Consider the following 24,783-nt stretch of genomic DNA (forward strand, 5'->3'; position numbering starts at 1 on the left):
CCCGTGCTTGAAACACGTGATAGCTGTAGTGGTTCATCCGAGAACGATAACGCAGTTCGTTTCCATTGCGGGAGTCTTCAGTTTCATGAATGGGGGCACAAAAGTTGCAGTGGCGGAGGTGGCACTCAACGGCGCTGAAGCATTGTGGAAATTCTTTTTGGGCGACGAGGCGAGCGTGCGATGGAAGGCATTCGCTTATCGTACACTAGAGCTGCATCTCTTATCCATGAGTACGGATACGCATACCTAGGTACTCCGTACACAGTATTCGTCTGTGAGCGGCCAAGGTAGTCAAGGGCCCATCTCGAGGCCTCCTACAGAATACCCCGTACTGCGTAGAGTTCTGTTGAAGTGCCAACTCAATCGAGCCGGGACTCCTGAGGGGGGAGAAATCTCCGTTGTCCCAGGTGGACGTGGTCCAACTTCCAAGCGGCGCTGGACCCATTTGTGGATTTGGGCCGACGTCTCCCTGTTAAGATACCCTGCCATTTGTTGTCTCAGGGCATGCATTGCCGGTTCAGCACCTGGGCAGCGCTGCCTGTGCCATCCTGGTGCCTGCACTCTTCATGTATGTACAGCTTTTGAATATTCAGGGGCACTTGACGATCCCATCTTGGCGAGAATGGCCCGCTTGCCACACCATTGAGTGCAGCCACACGCAGTTGCACAACTTGATAGGAAATTGAAAAGAAGGAAGGGGGGCAGCCATGGCCATTGGTGATAGCTTGAAGAATTGCAGGAAGCAAAGCTTTTTGCCAGCAGCCTTCTTGTTCAGATTCGTACGAATACATATCGCCTTCCTCACACCAGATATCGACGGATGCTCTGTACACATTGAGTGTGCACAGCAAAATACCAAGACTAAGTCTAAGACTAAGTCTACTGTAAGGTGAGAGTTGAGCCCACCCAATGGACGGAAATCACGGCTCCTGTTACCCCCACGTCCGAAACCCCTAGGTAGTCCTAGTGTACGGAGTACTTCGTACTGTCCTCCCCTTTCGAGGCTCTTTTCTGATTGACCCTGACACCTCTAGGCTCTAGACAAATGCCCCGAGTCCACCTCCTTTTCAAAGTTTTGGTCCTTCCCGACTGGACAATTGACTGCGTTTTCTTCTTCTTTCTGGCCGCAGTGTGGATCTACCAAGTAGTGCCGCGGTGCCCAAATTGAAGGTTATGCAATTGACGCTCGCAGTACCGAGTACAGATGAACCGCCAATGACACCCGTTGGCCAGTGCAGGCGGTATCCGTCGTCGATCCTTGGCTCGGATGCGCCGCCAACGGGCCCCGTCCCTTTTTTTTTTTTCTTTTTTGTGACTGCTCTCAAAGCCCCGTTCTCTCCCATACCACCATGCCTACGGAGTACCAATATCACGTCTGCATATGAGTCCGTGATCGCACCTCAGCCTCTTTTCTTGTCTCCACAGCATTCCATGTGTATGTACGGATATGGATGGACCGATGGAGATCGTTGACGAGTCAATTCTCTAAGAGCCAACCCTCCTGCTCCATTCCCTAGTTAGCTCTTCCTGCTCTGGCTCGCTCTCACGGTTCACTACACAAACCAAGTACGGAGTACCTGCTGGCTTATCCATGGCCACCGTCAACTTCTTTGTCCACATCTTGGTCTCGATCTTGGGCCGGCCCCTATCTCTCTGTCGTCTTGTCCGACGCAGATCAGGACTCCCTGGCCTTGCCTGCTGGCCACGCCCACTACCCGTGAGGAACTCCTCTCTGCAGTTACCTTCACTTTGTATGCTGGAAATAACCCCTGCTTTCCCTGCCATGTATCCATATTCACCTCAGTGCCCTAATGTACCAATCACTACCGTCCGCGATCTATCTGGCAAACCGCAGTTTATGCCCTTGCTCGCCCATTTTTGGCTCTCCTGCTGTGCGGATACTGCGTACTGTAACCCGAGCGGCTGAGCCAGAGTCGACCAAGAAGACTGCGCCGAGTTGCGAAGTAGGCAGGCCATCGTCACCGCCACACTGGGTATTCCTGGCCGCTTCTGGGCGTTTCATCCTGACTCCCCACGTCAATCTCTTTCTCTGCCTTGCCGCCTCTGGACAACTACCCTAATCCAACCATTTGCTATAGCAAGGGCATGGCACAAGCTCCTCCTTACCCGTTGTCACTCATCGCCTGCTCCCGGCATAGCATCCTTGTCGTCCTGCTCCCTAGTCAAGTTGTCCCAATGCAAGGTTGTTCCTCCCAATGTGCGTTGTCTGGACCATTCCCATGTAGGAACTTCTCCTGGCCGTATATATATAGAGGCGACCCAGCCTCGCTGCCCGTTGGCAACTATGTGCTTTTGCCGCCTCTCTCGTTCTCTACCGCACCCACTTTCACTTACTAGGCCCAGTGCCGTTACATTCTTTTCTTGGTGATCACATTCATTTGAATCTCATCGTCCATTCACTTTCATCCCCTGAACGCTCGCAAATAGACGAGATTGAACCCACGGACTTCAATACCAATCCATTCATTCAGTATACTATACGAACAGAGAAAAGAGTCAGTCAGTAACAGCAAATACACGGGACAAAAATGCTTTCCACATACGCCCAACTTCTCTTTTCTCTCACGCCGTTCGTCGGTGCTCTTGTGCCCCCAGCACAAGATGGCATGAGAATCATCTGGTCCGAGACCTTCCAAGGAAACGCCGGCGCACCCCCTCGAAGTGACACATGGAACGTCGCCTTGGCCATCGACACGAACAACGAGGTCCAGACTTACACCGAATCGTCCTGGAACGTCCAAATATCGGGTGGTGAAACCATCCAGCTCATTCCCCGAAAGTCGGCAAGCGGCGTATGGACATCTGCGCGTATCGAGACAAAGGCAGCGTGGACACCTCAGCCGGGAGGGAAGATGCGGGTTCAGTCAATGTTCAGGATGGGCGACAACGCAAATAAGCAGGGCATGTGGCCTGCCTTTTGGATGCTGGGCGATGCCGTTCGCAACGGGGTTCAGTGGCCCCTCTGCGGCGAGCTCGACATCTTTGAACAGATCAACGGCCAGGCCACCGCCACGGGTACCGTTCACTGCCAACAAGAATCCGGCGGCATCTGCAACGAGCCCAGCGGCCGTGGCGTGGCTACTTCGATGCCCGACAACGGTTGGCACACTTGGGCACTGGAGTGGGACCGCACGTCGAACAACTGGGTCACCGAGACCATCACATGGTACCGTGACGGTGTTGTCTTCAACCAGCTCAAGGGCAGCGATATTGGTGACGAAGGCATCTGGGCGACCCTTTGTCACATGCCTTACTATGTGCTTATGAATGTAGCAGTTGGTATGTTTCTCGCTCCTTTCGCCTCGGTTGACCGTTTGCCGTACATGAGAATGCTAACCAGTTTCAGGCGGCACGTTGCCGGGTTCTCCTACCGACGCTACTCAGGATGGCTATGGAAGCATGATGGAGATCGGATACCTCACGGTATACCAGTCGCCTTGAGTGCAGCTGCCTCTAATGGCTGTATTCGTAATGAGCTTGGCCTCGCAGACACCGCCCTCACATATCTCCGTCATATCATGAACTCCGGCCATCACATAGTGCCCCAACGTCCGATCTCGTACATTCGAGTCGCACATGGCTCCTTTGGCACACTCCTCCTTTTCTCAAGACAGGATAATTCTTGCCCCTTTGGTATATACCCCTTTTTGGAAAGCGATATATAGCGGCTGTCTTTACACTCATACGTTCTGCTCCCCCATCTGCGTCTGTTTTTCAAGCCTGCGGACCTGAACAGGCGTAGAGGAGGAGCGACTTCTTAGGTTTTACCGCCTATATAGTAGTCAATGTTGAAATCCAACACGGGAATCCTTCCCCGTTATCTAAACCTCCAGAACACAAGTATCGCTACATTTGATGACAATTATGAGAGCGGATGCAGACCATTTGCTCGTATAACTCACTGTGACGTGCCTAGGTAGACTCGAATTCTGCAACATTTCCTACACAGCCGGTTTGTTGTGTAGATTATAGATATACGTAGCCAACGCAGATACTAATCAACGTCTTCTTAAGATCGAGAATATTATACACCATCTCATCAAAGCAGCAAATATACGATGGCACAGCCAGCAATCCACCTCTTCCACAAGGCTGCTGCGCATCCATACTGCCGAGAACACACCCTTGGATCTTGGATCTTGGATCTTAGATTCTAGATCTTAGATCTTAGATCTTAGACCCTCGATCAGAGTTCAAGAGGAACAAGAAGCTCGGTGCTAGCCTCTGGATGTCCCCGCTGATGACCCGTCGCATGGCCGACCCCAGATTGCAGATCGACAACCGTTGCGTCCGCCGCCGCATCCGGCCACCGGCACGTATTACTACTATGATTATTAATGAAAAACAAAAAGGCCCCCGCCCCGCGTCTAATTCCCCGAGATTACCATTGGCAAAATGTCCGACTTGTATGTAGATCACGGCCACGCCTGCGGCCTCGGTGCTCGACCCGGGCCCGGTGCGGTGCGGGGATCTCCCTTGCCCAGTGAGGAACTTAGAGCTCAGGGTAGACCAGAAGATGTTGGACCGGCCTCTCTGAGCCGTGCGACCACATGTGAAAGCCCCACGACCACAGATACGTTGGCGTTCACAGTCAGAAGGCTCCGATTATTGTGGGCGGTATCAAACGCCCCCAAAGATGGAAGGGTTTCTGCACATTGAGGCTTGCCTTCCCTCCTTCGATCATGCTTCGGAAACATTCTGAGAAGAAGACATGATCGTGATCGCCATGATCAATGCAGTAGTGCTGGTGATGTTTTTACGAATAATTGACAGGGATGCCAGAGAGAACTTTAATATTTGATGGCATCCAGGATATGAAAAAAGATGGATTGATCCTCGCAAACCAATATCGCACCGCGCCACAGTATAATCTGACAGGACCCAGGGTAAACGACGATAGCAGGACGACGCTGGTGATCGAACGTGTCCCCGCCCTTCTAGTAAATACAATGCTCTCAACTCAATCCACAACCGGTACAACTGCCCCCTTTTGATCTCTCTTGTCACCTCTTTTGCAAATCAACACTGATGGGTCCACCAAACGAAACCGGGCTCTGCATTCGCACATCGTATGCCACGTACAATCAATGATTACGCCCACTGGTTCGATAGGAAAGGCACCCGACGAAACTTTGCGAACCCTGCCAGTAGAACTCCAGAACCAATGATCAAGAATTCTCGCAAGCGGTCCGTCCACCAACGACCGACAAGGAGAAAAGTAACGTGAAGTTTGTATGCGTGTTACCCCAGGCACATGCACGCAAGGGAATTAAATCGCCGTCGAAAACGAGGCTGTGCTGAACAGCGAAACGACTCATTGGAATATGCCGCCAATGGGGCAATCCGTCAAGTGTTTGCCACACATAAACGTCGTCCAAAGGCGATTGGTAAATCAAAGCATATGAAATAGGAAAGTGACAGGCTCGATGAGGCGGCGAGAGTTAAGCCCGACTGCTTTATCTTGACTGCAATTGTCGAGCAAATCCTCCTGAAAGTTACAGTTGGCAACATGCCAACAAATCGATGTGGGCTCAGTCCGATTTGATGTATTCTAGACTGTAAAAACCACTTTTTTTTTGGTATTCTGAGCGCATCCATAAATCAAATGGAGATAGCCATGCTTCGCAAATACCATGCCGCTCGACCGTACAACGGCGAGGCATGGAGAAATCAGGCTGGGGAATCGACACAACGCCTAACGCACAACTGAGGCATGACACAGACGAGAGGGAATCGTACACCTAAAAGTCAGGCTTGGGAACCGTCTAGTCTGCGCCAATTTCGTTGGCGCCTTCCATGCCAAATGAACCCGTGTTGAAATCAAAGGCCTGATTGTCGCCGTCTTCGTGTAGAAATGAGTCAAAGTCGAAGTCGTTAAGAACATTGTCCGAGACCAACGGGTCGGCGAATGCCATAGCACCGAAGTCCACCATTGGGTTCGTGTTGTCCATAAACCCTCCGTTCTGGTTGGCATCGTGTTGTGCCTGGGGGGCTACCTGAGGCTGAGGGGCAGGTGCTGGAGCAGCAGCCTGGCCGTTGGGCACGGCTGGCACGGCGGCATTTTGTCCGTTCTTGGTGAAGTTGGCAGTGGTGACAGGAGTGATGGGAGTTGCAGGTGTTGCAGCCTCCGCATCTGCACCGTCGGCGGCTGGTGTAGTGCCACTGTTCAGGTTGTTGTTGCCTGACTTCTTTCCCGCCGCAGCCTGCGCATGTGTTAGTTTTGTTTGGGCAATACGTGTCTTGCCATGTGCTTACCTTTGCCTTTGTGTTCTTGGTATCCTTCTTCTTTGGCGCCGCCTTGTTTGATTGTGACGGAGTCGGGGGAGCCGCTGCGGCCTGTTGAGGCGAGGAAGTGCTCGTCCGGTTGGAGTTGGCGCCAGCTGGTGCAGATGGCGGGGGCATCGACCGTTGCTGCGGTGTACCCTGAACAGATCCCTGAGGACCCTGAGGCACCATCTGACCATTCGGCCCGCCTTGCTGCCACTGCACCGGCTGACCACCTTGGCCGGCCTGCTGAGGCTGTCCCTGCTGCTGAGGTGGCTGCTGCTGCTGCTGCTGTTGCTGCTGGGCTTGCTGCGCCTGTTGCGCCTGTTGCTGCTGTTGCCGGGCGACCATCATCTGCTGCGGGTTCATCTGACCGTTGAACTGCTGACCAGGGTGCGAGCTGGGTGGGCGCATGCCGCCATTCATCTGAGGATTGCCGGCCATGTTCCCATCCATTTGATTGCCCATGCCCTTGAAGAAGTGTGGCGCCATGTTCGGGTCCATTTGGTTGCCCATGAAGTTCATAGGGTTGGGAGAGCCACGAGATTGAGCGCCCTCGGGCAGCGGCGAAGGAATGCCAGCGTTGTTCATCTGCGGGGTGCCTCTCTTCATCTGCTCCGTTGGGTTTGGTGAAGCTCCGGTTCTGGCGCCTTGGGGAGATGTCTCCGGGAAAGGCTGGCCATTGGGACCAGGAGGTGCGCCAGGGCCGCCAGGCCCGGCGGGACCGTCTCTGGGCATGGCACCTCCGCCCATGTTATCTTGTTCCTGGCGGGCCATCATGAGCCTTTTCTTATTCTGCTGCTCCAGAAGCATTAGCTGCATTTGATAGTCCTGCAGAGCGTGGTTACTTCCACCACCGGCTTGGGCACCGCCAGGGCCAGGCCGAATTCCTCCTGGACCCATTTCTCCAGCGTTGTAGTACGCAGCTAGCCCGGCACCTTCTTGGCCTTGAGCCATCATGGGTGAGCCCTGGCCCTGGGGGCCGGGCGCGTTAGGCATGGTTTTGTTAGGCATCTGGCTAGCCTGATGCTGTTGGAGGTTTGCCGCATATGTAGCAATGGACTTAGCTTGGACAGCAGGTGGTTGGTTTGAGAATGTCGTAAACTGCTGCTGGGTCAGCGACGCCGGGTTGATTCCGTTGGTGATGAGCATCTGCTGGGCTTGAGCTACGTTCGGGGTGGTCCCCACCTGCTGGCCCGGCATGCCCTGCTGAGGTCTTCCGTTCGGCATCATTCCAGGCTGGTTCGGGAAGTTGGGCGCACCGTCCAGGCGTGGTCTCTTGGAGGGGGAAGGGGCGTTTTCACCAGAGCCAGGCGACGAGGGGCGTTGGCGGTTGCCATCCATGTCCGAAGGGTCTCGCTGCATCTGGGTTTGCTTCGCATGCTGCTGAAGCATTTGCATGGCCTGGGGGCTGTAGGGGGAATTTGGGTTAGCAAACCATACACATGATGAAGGGAGGCACGAATCTGTAAAGCCTCACTTGTTCTGATTATTCGCCATGGCGGCCCGTGCCAAGTTGCCCTTTTGCATGTTCATGGCCATACCGCCATTTTGCATGTTGCGCATCATCTGGGAGTGATATTGCTGCTGGGCGGCCATGCCGTCTGGGCGCATCTGGCGGAGAAGTTCTTGCTGTTGGTTCTGTCGCATGCGAGATTGCTGCTATTCAGCTCGGTTAGTGATGATCCAGACATAGACAGAGAATCGCCGACGAATAACGACATACCTGAGTATGGCTGACATATTGATTGACGGGACCGTTGCCACCCTTTGTCCGTTGCGCGTGGAAGATGTCCCAGAAGAGGCAGAACCATTCGTACAAGAAGGATGATTCTGAGGCAGGCATGGGCAGCTTGGGGGCCGGAAGGTCATCAGGGAGCTTCGCGTCAATGTCGTCTTTGGAGTCGGTATCCATGGGGTCGTCACCGAGACCATTGCCGATGAGATTACCGTTCTCGTCCCTTCGGCGATTGGCACCGTCCTTCATGACATTCACTTGGTGGTCTCCATTAAGGAGGGATCTAGCGCAATCAAACATTTGATGGCGGAGGAAGTACTCATAGATGTAGGTGTTGAGCAGAGTGCGCTGGCTCTCGGTGGGCATGGTCATCTGTCGTGGACCACCGGCGACTTGGGGAGCGACTGCGCCATTATTCATCATAGGCACGGGCGCGCCGACAGGGCCACCGCCCATGACGTTCATGTTGGCCAGGTTGGGGTTGACGTTGGCGTTCATGATTGTGAGCCGGGCTGCAGACAAGCGTCTGCCCGACGAGATGGGGTGAGGTCGATGCGATGGATAAAGGAGAAGCTGATTGAAGGATGGTGGTTGTTCGGAAGCGAAGAAAGAGTGTCGATGTCGTCAAAAGTTTGTCGGTCAGCCACCTTGTGGTTGGAGGTGGGAGTGTCGCAGAGCGTGTACGTGGTTACGCGGTGCGCTAAAAAGCCGGCTGGCGGCAAAGTCGTGTCGGATTCAGCGGTCGGGCGCAAGGGTACAAGGAGCCTTCAGTTGGACGGATAAGAGAAAGGCTGGGGAGTGCAGACAGAGGCGCGCGACAGATGGCGGGATGCGCGACCAGTGACGATGGCGGTGGTGAGATATGGTTTGGTACAGAGGAAGAAAAAAAAGAGTCGAAAGACGTGGCAGCGACAGAAGCTGTGGCGGATTTGGGTTGGAGGGGGTAGGAGGATTGATGCGAGGGCGAGATGTTGAAGAAGGCGGAAGGGCGACGGGATGGGCCACCAAAGGCAGTTGCAGGTGAGGGAGTGGGACTTTGAAAGGAAATGGGAAGAGTGGAAAGATGAAAGACAGGAGGAGGGAAAGCAGCGCGACTCGGGGGTCGGGGGTAGGAAGACCTGGTGTTTCTGGCTCTTGCTCTGGCTCTTGCTGTGGCTCAGGGTATGGCAGTGTGGCCCCTTCTGGGTGGCTAGGTATTTGATTTGGATTTGGGTTTGGCTTTTGGGGGGGGGGGGGAGGGGGAAGGAGGGTTCCTCGCTCTCCGGGGGGGAAGCAGCGTCGAAGTGAAGGTGGATGTGGACCACCGTGGTTCTGGGCGGTGGTGTTACTGCTAATAATGGGTGAGGTGAGTGAGATGGTCGGTCTGTAAGGTCTGGCTTCGTCGGTGTTACCAGCTGTGGGGAATGGCGGGATGTTATTCCGTAGCGAGGGTCGACTGACCGGTCCCTAAAGCCGCGGTCGCTAGGCCGATCAGGCAAGGTCGGTTTGAAGATGGACGAGTGTCTCGCGGGGCGCGAGGGCAGTGACCATGAATCAGGACTCGTTAGAGTAACAAACACGTTATCGAGACCACGTTGGCATTGAAGATGTGATCGGCATGCGAGGCCATCCAATGTCCAAGGGGTGGAAGTGGATAGGTGATTTGAGGAGGAAAGGGAAAGGCGGAAGTAGAGATCGGAGGAAGCGAGAGGACGAGGGAGAAAAGAGAGGGGCGCCTTGGGTTAGAGGGCAAAGCACCTACTCCGTACCTTAGGGTGTTTAAGTGTTAGTCGACAATGCTTGAATGCAGAAAAACACAGTCGGGGTGGAAAGGAGGACGGGAAGACCAGGACGGGCGGGAGTAGGAGAGTGGAAAGGATGGGGTTGGGATTTTCCCAATTTTCGGGGCATGCGACGCTTGGGCAGGAGGCGGCATCTCTACCTATTCACCTCAAACTTCAGATTCTAGAGACCTCACGAGCACTGAACGAAGTACGCCCGTAGGCCGCTATGGGTGCCAGAAGGTAGCCAGTCCTGTAAGAAAGGTGAGGTGCCCGGCACGAGGTGAGGCGCGCACCCGCGCCGGGCATGTCGCATATCTCAGAATGAGCTGCGAATATCTGAGACCGCTTGTTGCCTGAGGCCACATGCCAAATCGTCAAAGGCAAAAAATCGACAATCACCTCCAACTTGCGTGCTTGCTTTCCAGCTCTCCGGGTACTACTATCATACCTAGGCGAACTGAAAGACTCCGAAGGAGCCCTCAAGCTTTAGGGCGGTAGGTACCCGTTAAGGTACGTGCTTGGGCTTGAAGCTTCAGAGGGCTCTGGACTACCTTAGCTATCTAACCTTGGGCTCCCACCAACCCACGTTAAGGTCCTTTACCTTCCCTGGAGCTAAGGTAGTGATCTTAAGTACCTTATCTCATCGGCATGGGAGCCCGGGGTGCCATGCTGGAAGTCGCGTTGTGGCACGTCGAGCTTATGACCCGGTACCGGGTGTTAGCTGCGCGCCGCTTCCACCAGCATACCCAATCTTCACACTTCTGCTGACGTCGCATCTTGAATGGGCCGCACCAAAAAACGCGCTCCATCAAACGTCTCAGTCAAAATGAGATCCTGTCCGGCATAAACGCGTCTGCCCTCCAGCTTCTCGTGGCGTGAGGTGGAGAGCTCTGACAGAGACTACCATTCACGATCCGCCCAAGGCACTTGGTATCCGACATCCCGCCTCCCGCTCCCTTTTACCGGTTTCTTGCTCTGAAGCTGACTGGAGGCTCCATGCACATCTAGAAGCATCGCCTCAGGTGTATAAGCTTCTTTGACCTGTCTGTTACGTGAGGCACAATGTCAAACGCATCTTGAACACGCCGCGCGACACGAGTACGACCAATGACTCCAACGTCGCCTGGGATGCGATTGTTGTATTTCCTATATAGCCTTGTTCCAATCAATGCGCTCACCTGCTTGTGAATAGAGAACCGAGGTGGTTCGTTCCATGCTCCCTCACGCTCAGATGTCTACCTATGTACCGGCAAGTCCGTTGCACGTTGGCTTCTGCAACACCGATATGACGCATTGAGGCCTGGGAATCGAAAGGGGCTTGTTCTCTCCATCCGGCATTGAGCCAAAGAGTAATTGTGATCATTCGCAGGTTCTCTGAGCCTAAGTATCCATAATTAACTAACAGCTTCAGTCGGGAAATGAAAGGCAAGCCATGGGCCGTGGCACGGACCTCTCGAGCAAGCTTAAGGTTCCGTATAATCATCTCGACAGGAGTAAACTTGAAAACATTTGATCCAATAAACTGAAGCAAGAGCAAATGAACATTAAAGACTCGCAAATTGGTGTCGCCTGGCAATCCTGCTTAGATTGCATACTTGGTTGCCATGTGTGTAAATTTGCTGCTTATACTCTTTTTGCGAACTGCCCGGCTTTGCTGCTGCTGCACACGGCTTCTCCGTACTGTAACCATTTTGTCAGAAGGATCCGGGCACTTTCCATTGCCGTCCTAAGTGCCCCATGACGGGTCCCGTAATGCCCCACATTTCCCGAAGATCGACCGGCCGTCCTGAAGGCAGGTGTTGATCATACCTTCCTTACCTTCCGCACATGCTACAAGAAGCCCTCATATATTCCCTCAAGTCAGTTGCTGTCACCAGAAACAGCAGGCCGCCCTCTAGGTCGGTGGTTCAGGAAAAACCGGCTGGATGGTGGGATTGTTCAAGGTCAACAATCAATTCGCCCACAGCCTACTCGGCGACAGGCTACGAGTACTCGAGTTCGACTCCAAGCATGAGCACCAAGAGACGTAGCCACACCGGTGGTGAAATCTCTTTTTCTTAAGCGCTCACTGAATGAAGTTCAATGCTTACCGTCGGTCTATTGGGCAATTCCATGAAAGTCAACTTGTCTCGAAACTCATTTCAAGGCATGCGGGAATAGAGGCTGAATCGCCGCAAACACAGCTTGCCCGAAGGAACTTTGAAAAGAACCACATCTACGTATAATCATGTGCTTGAAGACGCCCAGTTCAGTAGATGATCTTCTCCCTAACTAGTCTGACACACCCTTGTACCCAATTATAGCAATATCATATCAACAATCGCCTTCAACTTCGGGATTTCACGTTGGCAGTGGTGGCTTTCGTATGAACAAGTCTCTTTGATATCGTGTAGGTCATGTCTGCGGCTTAGGTGCTTCACCAGTTGTCTCCATCTTGTTATATGTGATATACGCCTGGCCGCGTTATTCACCTACTTCATGATTCCATGGAGGTGCATTTGGCGCATCATCATGAGCGATGAAGCTGGCCTCGCCCTCCATCTCCACCAGCGAACAGGGAATTGAGGCTGCGCGCTATTTTCCAGACTTCCATCGACAGATAGTAAATTTGTGTCGATGCGGGGCAACCCATTGTAGCACGTCTGGTTATGGTAAAGAACAATGTTGCGTGGCAAGATGCAATCACATCTAGTCATCTTCGGGGGGAAGCTCGTCGTCAATGTACCGCACTAATGACACCCTCATCTCGGTCGTGTCATGGCCTCGCAGAACGTCACTGATGAAGTGCGCTTCGACCTGCATCTGCACCATCTCAAGAGCTCCCCGCAAGACTCCACAAAAGATATTGGAGTACCAGAGCTCATCCTGCGCTCGCTCGTCATCGGGCAGCTCGACAAAGTCTGCGAGAGGGTTTTCGTCAAACACAAGCGAGAACTGTTTGTTGTCCGTCGTCCAGTTGGTCACCTGTGGCGTGATGTTTAGAAATATCTTGAAGCCGACCTAGTGCGCAATGGTCAGCATGCAGGCTCAATACTTTATGAGTCAGGGAAACTGTACTCTTGCAATGACGTCTGCGGTCTCGCGAAAGTTTGCGCATCTCTTCATTGTATTCGACTTTGCCAAATAATCCTCAATGAGACGAAGGCCGATGTTGTATCCCATCTTGTCCAGCTGCTTGTTGACCTCGACATAGTCGCTATCGTAATCTTTGCACAACTGCGCAACAATTGTTCCGTAGGTGAGGGTGACGAGCTCGGCGTTGACTTTGTCTATGCGGGTTCTACAATCAAGCACGTCAGACTTGTTCGTTCTTGGGCATTCAGGTGCCACGCAACGTACTTCCAGATTCTGCTGCATTGTTAGCTTCTGTCTACCCACGCCCGGGTCTGGCTAGAAAACGCACTCCTCTCCCAAGCGGGTTGCCTTGCTTGCGGCCATGATTCCTCGCAGACGCCTGCCAAATAGTAAGGGAGGGAAGTATCGCTGGCGTCGGACGCCTGGTACCGGGCTGTGTCGCGGAAGTGGCTGCCGCCTCGGATCGCAAGCACGTTGCGTCGTTCACGTGGGTTGTCTGGAGCCGTTCACGTCGTACAGTGAAGTGCAGTCGCAAGTCTTCGATATCGGTGGATACGGCGGTCGCAAGGGCTATTGCCGTCGTCGGTTGTCGCACTGATCGGAGTTGGACGAGAGGCTCGAATGAACCGTGAGGTGCCAGCTGGTGTTGGTGGACATCGATGAGGTTGAAGATAAGATAAGCTTGTGGGAAGTGCAATGAAAGCTGGGCACGGATACCTACCCAAGAGGTAATTTACGCACTGCTAGGTATGGTAGTGTACCTCGAAGCAAGGTATGGAGATGCACCGAGGTGGACTCTCCGGGTCCTCTGAATCGAGGTCCCACCTTTAGCTCGGGGATCGGCAGAAGCAAGCTCCGTCCACATCCCAACCTCGCATGGGCCAATGACCTCAGCCAACACATTTTCTCTAGTCAACAACCGCTTGCCCGATTCAATTGACATTCAAATCGACGCGAATCAGCACGATCCACGCCATACGACGATCCTGCTTCGAGTAGAACACCCACGAGCCTCGAGAAACACGTTCGACGACTGCAGCCATGTCTGCTGAGAAGAGACCGGCGGATGACGAGCTCGGCGCAAGCCAGATGATCGTCAAGCGTCAGAATGTGGGATCTTCAACAGGAGCTTTAGCAAGGCTGAACGCCTCGGGAAAGAGCAGTGCGTTAGTGCAGGCGGTATGCGACTACTCTTCATTGCCAATTGGAAATTTACTGACGGCCTGGCCGACAGACACCGCGCACAAGTAACCTGCAGGCACCGGTCATGGAACTATCTGGTCACTCGGGCGAGATCTTTGCTGCGAAATTCGACCCAACGGGCAATTTCATTGCCTCAGGATCTATGGACAGAAGCATTTGTCAGTTTAAATATCTTCTTATCGCTGGCGAGGTGAAACTAATTCGCGAGTAGTGTTGTGGCGAACGTATGGGGACTGCGAAAACTACGGCATTCTTAACGGCCATCGAGGCGCAATTCTAGATCTCCAATGGTCGAGAGACTCCAAAATAGTCTTCTCGGCTTCGGCAGACATGCACCTGGCAAGTTGGGACCTCGAGAACGGAACAAGAATACGAAGATACATCGGCCACGAAGAGATCGTCAATACAGTGGACCTCAGCAAACGAGGCGAGGATATGCTAGTTAGTGGAAGTGACGACGGCTCTATCGGCTTGTGGGATCCGAGATCAAAGAACGCAGCAGACTACATCCAGACGGAATTTCCCATTACGGCCATTGCCATGTCAGAGGCTGGAAACGAGGTCTACACGGGAGGCATCGACAATGACATCAAAGTCTGGGACTTGCGCAAAAAATCGGTCGTGTACTCGATGCTGGGACACCAAGATACGATCACCTCCCTCAGAGTCTCTCCGGACTCGCAATCTTTGCTTTCATATGCCATGGACTCCACAGTGAGGACATGGGACATTCGGCCATTTGCCCCGACCGATAGAGCCATCAGAACGTTCGACGGCGCGTCCATGGGCCTGGAGAAGAACCTCATCAAGGCTAGCTGGGATTCCGAAGGCAAGAAGGTGGCTGTCGGGTCCGGAGACGGTACTGCGACTATCTGGTCTAGTGAGACTGGAAAGCTCCTGTACAAGCTTCCGGGTCATAAGGGAACCGTCAACTGTGTCGAGTTCGCGCCCGGAACGGAGCCCATCGGTGAGCATTATCTCTTTTCGCGATACAATTGACGTTGGGCTAACAAATTGTGATAGTACTTTCCGCGTCGTCTGATCGGAATATGCTACTGGGGGAGCTGCGGTGAAATAAACCACCACCAGTGGGCTTTCTCCATGCTAGCCACATCGTCAACGCCTAGTCCGCGTCTTCTGATGTTGCACCAACTCAATATTCTGCCTGCATGCTCTCGGTGCGGACTGTGCGGTGCATATGCGGCGCAGAGACGCTCTACGGATATACAATCCATGTATTATCGCATCACAAGCAAGCCAGGAACGTTTGGTCCTAGCAACTCATACCAAGCCCTGGTAAGTGCCATCTGCGAAGGCACATCATCCCAGTATGGCAGCAGGGGGGCATAAACGGGACACGAGCATGAGTTTCCGGTGTTGATCATGGCAGAATCTCGTGAACACTGGATTAGATCAGATAACGCAAACGCGGGCAGACATATTCGGGAACTGCCGGTTGGAATTGTAGGAAAATGCCGATACCGGCGGCTGCCAGCTGCATATGGCTTACGCAGGGAGTTTGGGCGAGGCGTGTTTGTTCGCGAGTAACACGGCCTAGAAATGCTCATCCGATGTGTCTTCGTTTTGTCTCATAAGGGCAACCTTGAGACAAGATCGCGTGGTTCGATTCACAGGAAATACCAAGTTAGCACCGTAGCTTCAATAAGGAGTAATTCGGCTTGCAGAGGCATGGTCCCCAATTGAATGACTCTTGTAATGAGATGATGTCACGGGCATGTCCAGCTAGCTAGGCTGCCCACAGCCATATGTCCAGCAAGGGCCATGGGCCCCGTGTTTCCTCCTTGGATCGTGTGGTGCGCGGCCGTGATGCGGAAGTTTCTGGGACGTTGAACTCTATCGGCTTCTAGAGAGATTAGAAACGCAGCTCGGAGGTCGGAACATTGCGCAATCTGACGGACCGAGTGCGAATCAAGCAGTAGAAAAGAGAAAGAGTACAGCTGTTGAATGCAGTGACTTTGGACGGTGACGCGGAGGGGCGTCGGCTCCGAATGGTCAAGTGTCCCAGCTTGTGTGTCTCGATTCAATTGGGCGGCACACCGCGAAACCTTCTCTAGCTGTCACACGTGTACTCACGGCAGCTAATATCCATAGAGGCAAAACCGTACGCTGAGGTAATGGCACACGAGAAAGACGCCAACAACGGCTCACCGTGACAATGTGTGATGGATGCAATCTTGTTGTCAAGACCTATGTCCGCGTAGTAACCGTACACAATCAAATGGAAGGCTGCTGCTCTCCCATTTGAACCATGGATGTTTTCTATTAGAAGATATCTGATTACAAGTGGAGGTTCGAGGCGATATAACCCCCACATTAGCGCAAGAGGCATGGGTTTTCATTACTGCGTAGGAGTACTCCGTGCTACGTAGATACCAGGGTTCATCACAGGAGTTTGACCACGGGAACCATCTAAATCCAAACGAGACGAATGATCCGCAAAGGACGCTAAGCTGAGGCGCGAAAGACTGCTATTCTTGCCGCCAATGTCACCTACAGTTGCCATTCACAGATATTCGTGCACACGGAGGTACGGATCTTTGGAGGCAAAGCAGTTGGAAAGACAAAATGGCAGACGTGAAGTGAAGTTGGGGGGAGACTCAAAACGCCAACCGCCAAACGCCAAACGCCGGCCCAAACCATGGGGGGGCCTGGGTTGGCGTCCCCTTCTTCAAGACAAGCAGAGACTCCAATGAGAGAACCCCTTTCCGCGCGCCCTGATGGGCCTAGTCCAATTAAGGGTTGGCGCGCGTCGACACAAGAATCCGAAACACGTTTCTATCTCCAGCCGGGCCCCCTGAGCCCTTCCTGATTCGGTACGTACTCTACGGAGTGCCCAGGGCAGGTCCCACGCGCTGTGCGGAGGGTTGTGAAGTTGTGACGGTGTCCGAGGAGGTCAACTCTTTCGCCTCATACGATTGGTTCCCAAGTTTCCAGAAGCAACCCCCTCGACTGCTGTGCAACACTCCAATTGTCAGAGAAGTCAATAATCGATGGGTGAACCCGACCCGTCCAGCACTGCTACATCTGCGCCGAGTCTTCAAGAGCTCAGACTGCGAGCATCCGTAGGTCTGCGAGTGTCTGGAGAGAGAGGAAGACGGAGAGAGGTTTTCCTGCATTATCCTTGCCGTCCTCGATTCAGTTTCATTGCATACGAAGTGCCTTCCTTTCCTCACCTTACGAGTACACTCTCATCCATCCCATCTCATCTCTCTGTATCCATACTCCGTGTGTATGGAGGTACCAAGTACACTCACTAATGAATCGCCCACAACAAAGTCTGGGCCAAGCCAAGACTACCTTGCGGCTGTCGTATGTAGGTAGGATGCAAGGGTCTAAATGCAGATATTGTGTAGGCGTTACGACCTGTTCACATCCTCGATGCTGCAGATCCTGCGCGTTTCCTCCCCCAATCCCCCCTCTCCCTCGTCAGATCCTACTCTCGTCCTGCCCTCTCAAACACCCCTATCCCGTCCGCTTGCTCCCCCTTCCAGGTTCTCCAGAGTCGCAAGTCGCAGAATCCCTCGTATGCTGGGATGAGACTGGCGTGGCGTCTGCTTGACCAACTTCGCCGCTTTCTTTTCTTGTCCTGTCCAATGCCGCCGTACACTGATCCCCAAACGACACACATCTAGACCAACCGCATGTTGCAGACGCCAGACTCGTTAGCCCATCGACGCCTCCTTACCTCTCATATTTGGCTTGACATTGCATACACCATCCCTCGCATTGCCTAGCCCTGCCTTGGACCGAACTGCTGGCTGAGGTCGCCGGCGGACCACGAAGAGGACGCTCGGAAACAACGCCTGCCACCCTGTACCTTGGTTCCTGTTGGCCCATCGTAACTTGCTCCCTTCTTTTATCAGTCCCTCTGTGATCTGTTCCTCTTTCTTCACCATACCACATCGCGCCCAGCGTCATGTTGGCGCCAGCTGCCTTTTTGGCATTGTCCTCATCTTCTGCTTCTTGCTAGCCCGCCTGGCGTCTTCGCCCTCATTGTCAGATTAGTTCATTCTCCTTATTCTTCCTCCTCCTTAAGTCACGCTGTCTGTAGACCGTCGCTTGTTCTCTTAGCTCCGGGAGCTACATTACCTAGCCAACGTTACCCTTCTTGATACCCTCTTCCCCAAACTGTGCTCCTGCGAACGCGAGTATCAGCCTTCCGTCGACCACGCAAGGCGCCCCTTTTCATCCCTTGGGACTTCTTTTATCAACAAGGCGCCGTTAACTCATCGACTACCATCATTGGTGTTTTGCGGCCGTTTTCCACCCGTTACTTTCAGCTCGCCACTGCCGCACTAGGAGACAAGATAGCCTTTGTTCTTCCTGTCGCGGCTGACTCGATTCCTTTGTGCAACTGGCCAACAGGGGAACCTCGCCGTTGCGTTCTGCGCCTCCAACGCCATTGACGACTGCCGCTGGACGACGACGAAACACTCGACGACTGCTCACCTTGACTAAGCCAACATATACACCGAAGAATGCGAGGAACTTGAACGGTGATAACTCCAGCTCATCTGCCAACTCTCAACGGCAAAGCGTCTGGCATACAACTCAACTTACTCGCCATGGATTTTCTTAGGCGAGGACGTTCCTCGCAGGGGGAGGATATCGAGCAGCAGGCTCTGGCAGGGCCATCTACACAACCAGAAATGGAAGAGGGCTCACGGCCTCGGTCGCGGCGCTTGCCTGGCACAAGGCCTTCCCTCTCTTCACGGAGGCGTCCCGGCAACGGGATGCAAAGGCTAGGAGATGAGGAATCCGACAGCCCGAAAACACCACGGTTTAACATTGGCCTCCCGACACTGCCAGGAACCCGTCTGAACCTGCCACACCTCGCAAGAACATGGACCAGCGATTCCAATGGCGCCGATTCGTGGCCCAATTCGACATCGCAACAACCCCTAAACCGAGTCGACGAGTCTTCTTCCCCCGAACCGCCCACGACAAGCAGAGTCGGACAACCATCAGCTACGACTCGCGTGACAATGCCAGCGCCTGTCGCACGGCGCCCCGAAACCGAAACCTCCAGCGGGACGAGGAGGTTCACAGGGCCAGATCCTGCAGAGATGCATTTGGCGAACATGGCACAAGAAGGTCGGCGGCGCAGACGACGGGCACATCGTCGACAGCAACAGGACAGCAACAACGAGGGCCATCCTAAACGATTTCTTCTCTGTATTCCATGGCCAAAATCACGGCGTATGCGATCTCAGATCCTCCGCTGCTTCATTTCAGGCGGGTTCCTGACGCTCCTTCTCGCCGTCTGTAAGTGGTGCCCAAGCCCAGCTTATGGGAATTGTTTGGCGTAATATTATCAGAGACTAACCACTTGAATAGATTTAGCACTCTCCCTCACACAAAATATTCGCAGTAGCGAGTTCACTGTGTTGTTGATTCTCATTATTTTGTTCGTCACGATATTCTTCTGTCACGGCTTGATCCGGTTATGCATGCTTGTCATCCGACCGCGGGTCGACGATGAGACCAGGCCGCCAATGCCGCAACTTTTGGCACCCGGTGGCTACGCTGTACCACGAGAACCAATCCGAGTTGTGCTGGCGCGCGATGAAGAGGAGCAAGGAGAGGTCAGCGAGGCGGTCCTGGCCAAGCCCCCAGCCTACGGCCTCTGGCGAGAGAGTGTGGTATGTAATACTTATAAGTGTGGTACTACACGTGAGGAAGTTTTTTGGACTGACAAGTTGCATTCAGAGAGTTGACCCCAACCGCATCTACTGGCAGCGCAACCCGAACGCCGCGCCGAACGAGGGAACATCCAGTCGCGGAGAAAGCAGCACTGGCCCTCGGCCCCCATCATACGCATCAGAGGACGGGGTGAGCTATGTCGTGGAAGCTCGACCCCGATCCATGGCCCCGGCAGCAATGACTGACGTACTTACCCCACTACCTACACATCCTTCCGAACGGGGGCGAATGGGTGAACACAGGAGTGCATGGTAAACATGTAAACGGGGATCGACCTGCCACGGTCATGACAAGAGAGAAGAAAGGAAAAGAAAAGGGCTCGCACTCCTTGAGCACAGAGAAGGGGCTTGTTTATTATATTATATGATTTTGGCGGCGTAGGCGCTGGCGGTATTTGTGAGAGCATTGAGAAGTCGAAGTACTATTTTCCAACTTGAGGATCTGGCACAGAAGGCAGCACAAGCAGAAGCAGAAGCCATGACGTGCGGTACTTTGGAATTGCCGCGGTATGGTGATGTTCGTACTGGGGGCCACAATATCATGTTTGGCAATTCAAGAGGTAAGTACGAAAGTGTAATATAAGAGAAAAGACATGACACGAGCGATTTCGGATGGAGAACCACGTAGAATACATCTACGAGAAGGGTATAAAAAGACTGATGACTGCACAGTACACTTTCTTGCATGTTGTTCAGCATGACGACTGGTAGCTGCGGGGTGTTCTGCGAGAGTGGTTCCACAGCATGGCTGGGCTTACGTTTACCCCGGACGATCTGGCCTGGCGGCTCTGCAGAAGATGATTGATCTCAACTCCCAAGCGGGAAAAGGGTATTACGGCCTTTCGGTGCGGAAATACAGCAGTGCGCTTAGTACGGGTGGTATTCTGCGGCTGCACGAACTGTGTCAGACCAAGTTCTGCATCCCGTCCTGCAGAATCAACGAGGCAGTAGCAAATTCGTCGCGGTAGCCCATACGTAAAGCTGCATTCTACCTATGTGCTGCATGCTCATCGCAGCTTCTGGCTTCCCAGGCGGAAGAATCAGATACCTGAAAACCTGTCTGTGAGCAAGCGGAAATAGCTGTCCGTGGTCACCTACCGGGCTGCGTTGCGCAAGCTCAGAATCTCGAGAATGCAGGTGTCCACAGAGCTATTCCCATTGCAAATTCCTGCCTTTCGACCCTGCAAGCCACTTGCAAGTGAGCCTCGGACCTGTGGCCAGGGGGATTAGGGCGGGGAATTGATGTTGAGACATGTCCAAGTGTCACGACACACGGACAATGACCGGGTCAGGAACCGCCACATGGACGCCATGAGGACTGGGGTTGATACATATCTTTTTCAGTCTGGTTCTCTTTGCTTGGGCGGCACATTCAGGTGGGCATGCACTGTGAGGGCTTTTGACCCCGTTGGCCGGATGACTGTTCCAAGTTTGCTCAAGTGTCTTCTCTTAGCGCGCGGATTTACGAGGCCTGGACTGAGAGGCAAGTGCCAACAGAAGAGGACTAGCACGTGGAGAGGTGGCTAAGGTCCTCCTACATGGTGAAGTTGATAGTGAGATAGGCGCTGTTGTACGGATACTGTAGAAGAGGATGTTTGTGCGCTCGTGTTTGTTCTGTGCTTTGATCCAGAGGTTGCGAACATGGACCTCTAGTTCGTCAGGAGTCGAGTGTCCGCACTCCGTAACTACCGAGTGGTTACGTGAGACTGGCTGGTCAACTTCGTCGCTAGACGAGAGATGTAACGCAGAGTTGGGTGAGCACGTGGTGAGGTTGTTCAGGGTGAGGGCAAGGTTTGTGAGAAGGACAACATGAAACTTACCTCGCGCTTCCAATTTTGGCAAGGTCTGGCGCAGCGGAAGACGAGCTGAGTAGGACAAGTTTGAACTTTGTTTGATAATACAGGCTGTCTTTATTGGACTGGATGTGGCGTATCAAGTTGACCCTGGTGAACGATGGACAGTGAGGATGAGGAGAATCCGTCGCTCGGTAGAGTGAGAACGAGGTGAGTTGGAGCTTGGACGGGGTGAAGAGTCGAGACTCGCGTCAAGAGAGTCTCGCCAACAGATGACTACTTACCAGGAGTAGGGGCCTTGGCTAAAGAGTGACTTGTCGGGGCATCGTTGTGATACCTGGCCCGAGCGGCGAGGGGAACTTGTTTGTCCCCGCCCTCCACTTTTGACGATTCTTGGTCGATGGCTTTACATAGGTAGTCTTGACACTTGAGTGTTGAGTCTAGACATGGTGATAAGCAACTGCCCTCGTGGTCCGCGCCCGTCCTCTCAAGGTCTGTGCCGAATGTGAGGCAGACTGACAGAATCCTGATCGTATGGGCTTCGAACTCTTTCATCAATTCCGTCGTTTGTGTACATGTTTCTCTTGTCTCCTGCTCTCAAATGTGAGTTGATACCCATGGAAGAACTTCCACCCACATGAGCTTGAAAGCTTGGGGTGAGTATCAAAAAGGGGTTTGGGCCTTCTTTGCTTTTGGTTCTTGGGAAGGGAATGTAGGTATCGAATCATGGACAGGAAAGCATCCGTCATTGGCGGATGTGGGATGTGGGAGGAGCAGCGGGTGACTGAATCTGCAGGTGCAGGGCAAGCCGCAAATGCAAGGGATGCAGTTTTAAGCGGGTGCGTATCAAGCGCAAGTGCAACTCTTCCAAGTTCCATGGGCTAGGTAGGTAGGTATGGCATCGTGAGGTACAAGGTTTCCAAATGTCCGCAACGAGAGAACCGGACTCGGAAGTCCAATTGACCAGTTGATACCATCTCAGATCGAGTTCCACTTTTCAGGTGTGCGCTCTGTGGCTATCGGCCAGCGGGAAGGTAGTGGGCAAAGGGAAGTCGTGATGGCTCTCAGAGTCCCAGCCCACGTTGAGAATGTCATGGCCTCCAACAAGAGCCAGGAGACAGAGCTGAGTGATTTGGTTGGATTGGTGCAAACGCGCTACGCCGATTCGAGGTAGACGTCCCACACGCACCTTTCCTTGTCTCCTGCCACACGCGCTTCTCCAACCCAGTCAAACCCAGCCCATCACGCTCAGAGCACCTCAATCCAGCCAGCCCAGTCCCGTCCTTTCCTTTCTCGTCAAGTTCAGGAAGGGGTTTGCTTGGTTGTGGTGTACATGGAGGTTCCCCCTCTCAACGCTACCTAACCTTCCCATGAGGGGAAGGGGTTAGAAAAGCAGTCACTGACTGTTGGCGTCAAGTCCCTCGGAAAGAAAAAGAAGAAGGAGAAGAAAGTGCCAGGTACCGAGGGCAGTTGGAGAGCAGTTGAAGTAGCAGGAAGAGGCCGTGGGCGAGAAGCAGGGAAAGAGGCGGAGAAGGCGGAGGAAGTAGGTAGACTTCACCAAACAAGGTGTGATGGATGTGGCCATCCTCTTTTGGATGTCTTGTTTCCTTGTCATGTACCCCCTTCCTTCTAAGGTAGCCTCCCGGTCTTGTGTAGATGCCATTTCTCACGCACTGGCACCAAAAGAACCTTGTTCCGACTCGCCCTCATTCTGTGTGGTGTTTTGAAAATTTTTCGCCAGCGTCAAGTCCGATGATCTTGTGAGCCAAAGTCTACCTTCAGGTAAGGCAGGTCGTCAACTGAGGTGCCACCTGCCTTGCTTAAGGACATTCCATTCGATTCTACCTTATGTAGGTACCTTACCTGAGGGAAGGTAAGGTGTTGAAGGGTGATGGAAGGTACCATCATGGGGAGGAAGGAAGTAATACCGTATCTGTATCCGTACCTACCTAACTTAGTATCTGTACCCTACCAAGTAGAACCTAAGCGGTTGCAAGAGAAATATAATTCGGAAGCACGTTTCCTCGCCTCCGTCCTCCGTTTCCCACCTTACCTTACCTCACTTCCAAGTTCCAGGTCCATCCAACCTATTCGTTCCAGTCCCAGTCCCACCTCAGTCAGGTCCCAGTCCCCGGTTCCATTCAACCTGAACCCATCCCCGCTAATACTCCTCCTACTCCTACTCCGTACCTTACCGCGAGTGCCTTACCTCACTCCATTCTCACCTGGCCACTTGCGCTTACCTCTTCCTCCCAACTACTAGACCCCTCCTCCTCCTTCACAAATTATTATTTCCCCCCTTCCCGCATAGTCAACCGCATTTTCTCTTCGAAACAAACTCGACGTCCCCGATTTTCTCAAAGGCAATTTTTCGCGAAAAGGTGAGTTTCGCCCTCGACCCTTCGTTCCTGCATTTTGCGTCTTGTCCGCACAATTCCCATTCGCTCTCGCCCGCCTACCGGTACTTTACCATACCTTACCTTACCTTTACCCCTCTGTCCTTCTACCCGGCCCTCCCCCCTCGTCCTCTGCTCCCTGCTGCCATGTGGTGGTGCCGTGACGTTTCTTCGCCTTGCCGTCGCATCAAGTGCATGCGACGACGCACCCGAAAGCCCAGCCCATCACGGTAGCGAGTAAGAGGAACAAGTAGCAAGCAGCAGCAGCGACGGCGGCCGCCGTTTCTCTAGTCTATCCGCACCGTCAGCATCAATATTTGCATCAGTATCAGCACCAGTATCAGCGTCGGCATCGGCATCAGCATTCGGCCCACACTTCTCGACTTGCATCGCATCGCATCGCAACGCAACACAATTAATTCGGCGAGCGCAAACTACAACATCCGGCTTCCCATCTACTTCGATTCAGATATGGAATCCAGATCGTCATTGCTCTGTAGTCGGACTCGTTTGCGCAACGCGACCGGCTTCGATGATGCGCCAACCCCGCCTATTGTTGGCCTGGTCGCAATTCCGCACATATGCGCCGAGTTTCGCGCGTCGCAGTCGTGTGCCCTACCGCGAACACAATGCAGCGATCCAATTTAGCCCACCATTCCCAAATCCAACCGCAGCCGCGTCGGCCTGCCGCATGCCACATCGACCCGGTAATCGATTCTCGGCTCTCCGTCAGTGTTGAATCCGGAGTCGCACAATTGCGCCGTCTCGCTTGCTATCATCCCCGCTACCCCGGCCCCGCGCTTGCGC

The 24,783-nt window shown here is 53.5% G+C and overlaps 8 protein-coding genes across 8 annotated transcripts; 6 read left to right on the plus strand and 2 right to left on the minus strand.

Moving 5' to 3' along the window:
• Positions 1-1,591: 1,591 nt before the first annotated feature.
• Positions 1,592-1,927, plus strand: CABS01_01478 (uncharacterized protein; the record flags this gene model as incomplete). Its single annotated transcript, XM_060534858.1, has 1 exon — positions 1,592-1,927. The coding sequence occupies one exon, from the start codon at positions 1,592-1,594 to the stop codon at positions 1,925-1,927; it is 336 nt and encodes a 111-aa protein (XP_060398047.1).
• A 179-nt stretch (positions 1,928-2,106) lies between these two features.
• Positions 2,107-2,358, plus strand: CABS01_01479 (uncharacterized protein; the record flags this gene model as incomplete). Its single annotated transcript, XM_060534859.1, has 1 exon — positions 2,107-2,358. One exon carries the CDS (start codon positions 2,107-2,109, stop codon positions 2,356-2,358), a length of 252 nt encoding a protein of 83 aa, XP_060398048.1.
• Positions 2,359-2,549: 191 nt separating this feature from the next.
• CABS01_01480 (glycosyl hydrolase family 16) lies at positions 2,550-3,462 on the plus strand (the record flags this gene model as incomplete). The annotated part of the gene is made up of 2 exons (XM_060534860.1): positions 2,550-3,300; positions 3,368-3,462. The coding sequence occupies 2 exons, from the start codon at positions 2,550-2,552 to the stop codon at positions 3,460-3,462; spliced, it is 846 nt and encodes a 281-aa protein (XP_060398049.1).
• A 2,324-nt stretch (positions 3,463-5,786) lies between these two features.
• On the minus strand, positions 5,787-8,521 carry CABS01_01481 (SOM1 protein; the record flags this gene model as incomplete). The annotated part of the gene is made up of 4 exons (XM_060534861.1): positions 5,787-6,224; positions 6,277-7,696; positions 7,766-7,947; positions 8,012-8,521. 4 exons carry the CDS (start codon positions 8,519-8,521, stop codon positions 5,787-5,789), a joined length of 2,550 nt encoding a protein of 849 aa, XP_060398050.1.
• A 3,953-nt stretch (positions 8,522-12,474) lies between these two features.
• CABS01_01482 (transporter particle component) lies at positions 12,475-13,224 on the minus strand (the record flags this gene model as incomplete). The annotated part of the gene is made up of 4 exons (XM_060534862.1): positions 12,475-12,786; positions 12,844-13,066; positions 13,126-13,134; positions 13,190-13,224. 4 exons carry the CDS (start codon positions 13,222-13,224, stop codon positions 12,475-12,477), a joined length of 579 nt encoding a protein of 192 aa, XP_060398051.1.
• Positions 13,225-13,902: 678 nt separating this feature from the next.
• Positions 13,903-15,137, plus strand: CABS01_01483 (WD repeat domain-containing protein; the record flags this gene model as incomplete). The annotated part of the gene is made up of 4 exons (XM_060534863.1): positions 13,903-14,040; positions 14,096-14,222; positions 14,276-15,031; positions 15,088-15,137. 4 exons carry the CDS (start codon positions 13,903-13,905, stop codon positions 15,135-15,137), a joined length of 1,071 nt encoding a protein of 356 aa, XP_060398052.1.
• Positions 15,138-18,650: 3,513 nt separating this feature from the next.
• On the plus strand, positions 18,651-20,498 carry CABS01_01484 (uncharacterized protein; the record flags this gene model as incomplete). Its single annotated transcript, XM_060534864.1, has 4 exons — positions 18,651-19,350; positions 19,423-19,727; positions 19,795-19,917; positions 20,460-20,498. The coding sequence occupies 4 exons, from the start codon at positions 18,651-18,653 to the stop codon at positions 20,496-20,498; spliced, it is 1,167 nt and encodes a 388-aa protein (XP_060398053.1).
• A 2,040-nt stretch (positions 20,499-22,538) lies between these two features.
• Positions 22,539-23,457, plus strand: CABS01_01485 (uncharacterized protein; the record flags this gene model as incomplete). Its single annotated transcript, XM_060534865.1, has 3 exons — positions 22,539-22,715; positions 22,998-23,127; positions 23,435-23,457. Coding segments are annotated over 3 exons (330 nt in total), but the record flags the coding sequence as incomplete, so codon positions are not given.
• Between the last annotated feature and the right edge of the window lie 1,326 nt (positions 23,458-24,783).

Source organism: Colletotrichum abscissum, assembly GCF_030869225.1.
Source record: "Colletotrichum abscissum strain IMI 504890 chromosome Unknown Scaffold_3.1, whole genome shotgun sequence".
Lineage (NCBI taxonomy): Eukaryota > Fungi > Ascomycota > Sordariomycetes > Glomerellales > Glomerellaceae > Colletotrichum > Colletotrichum abscissum.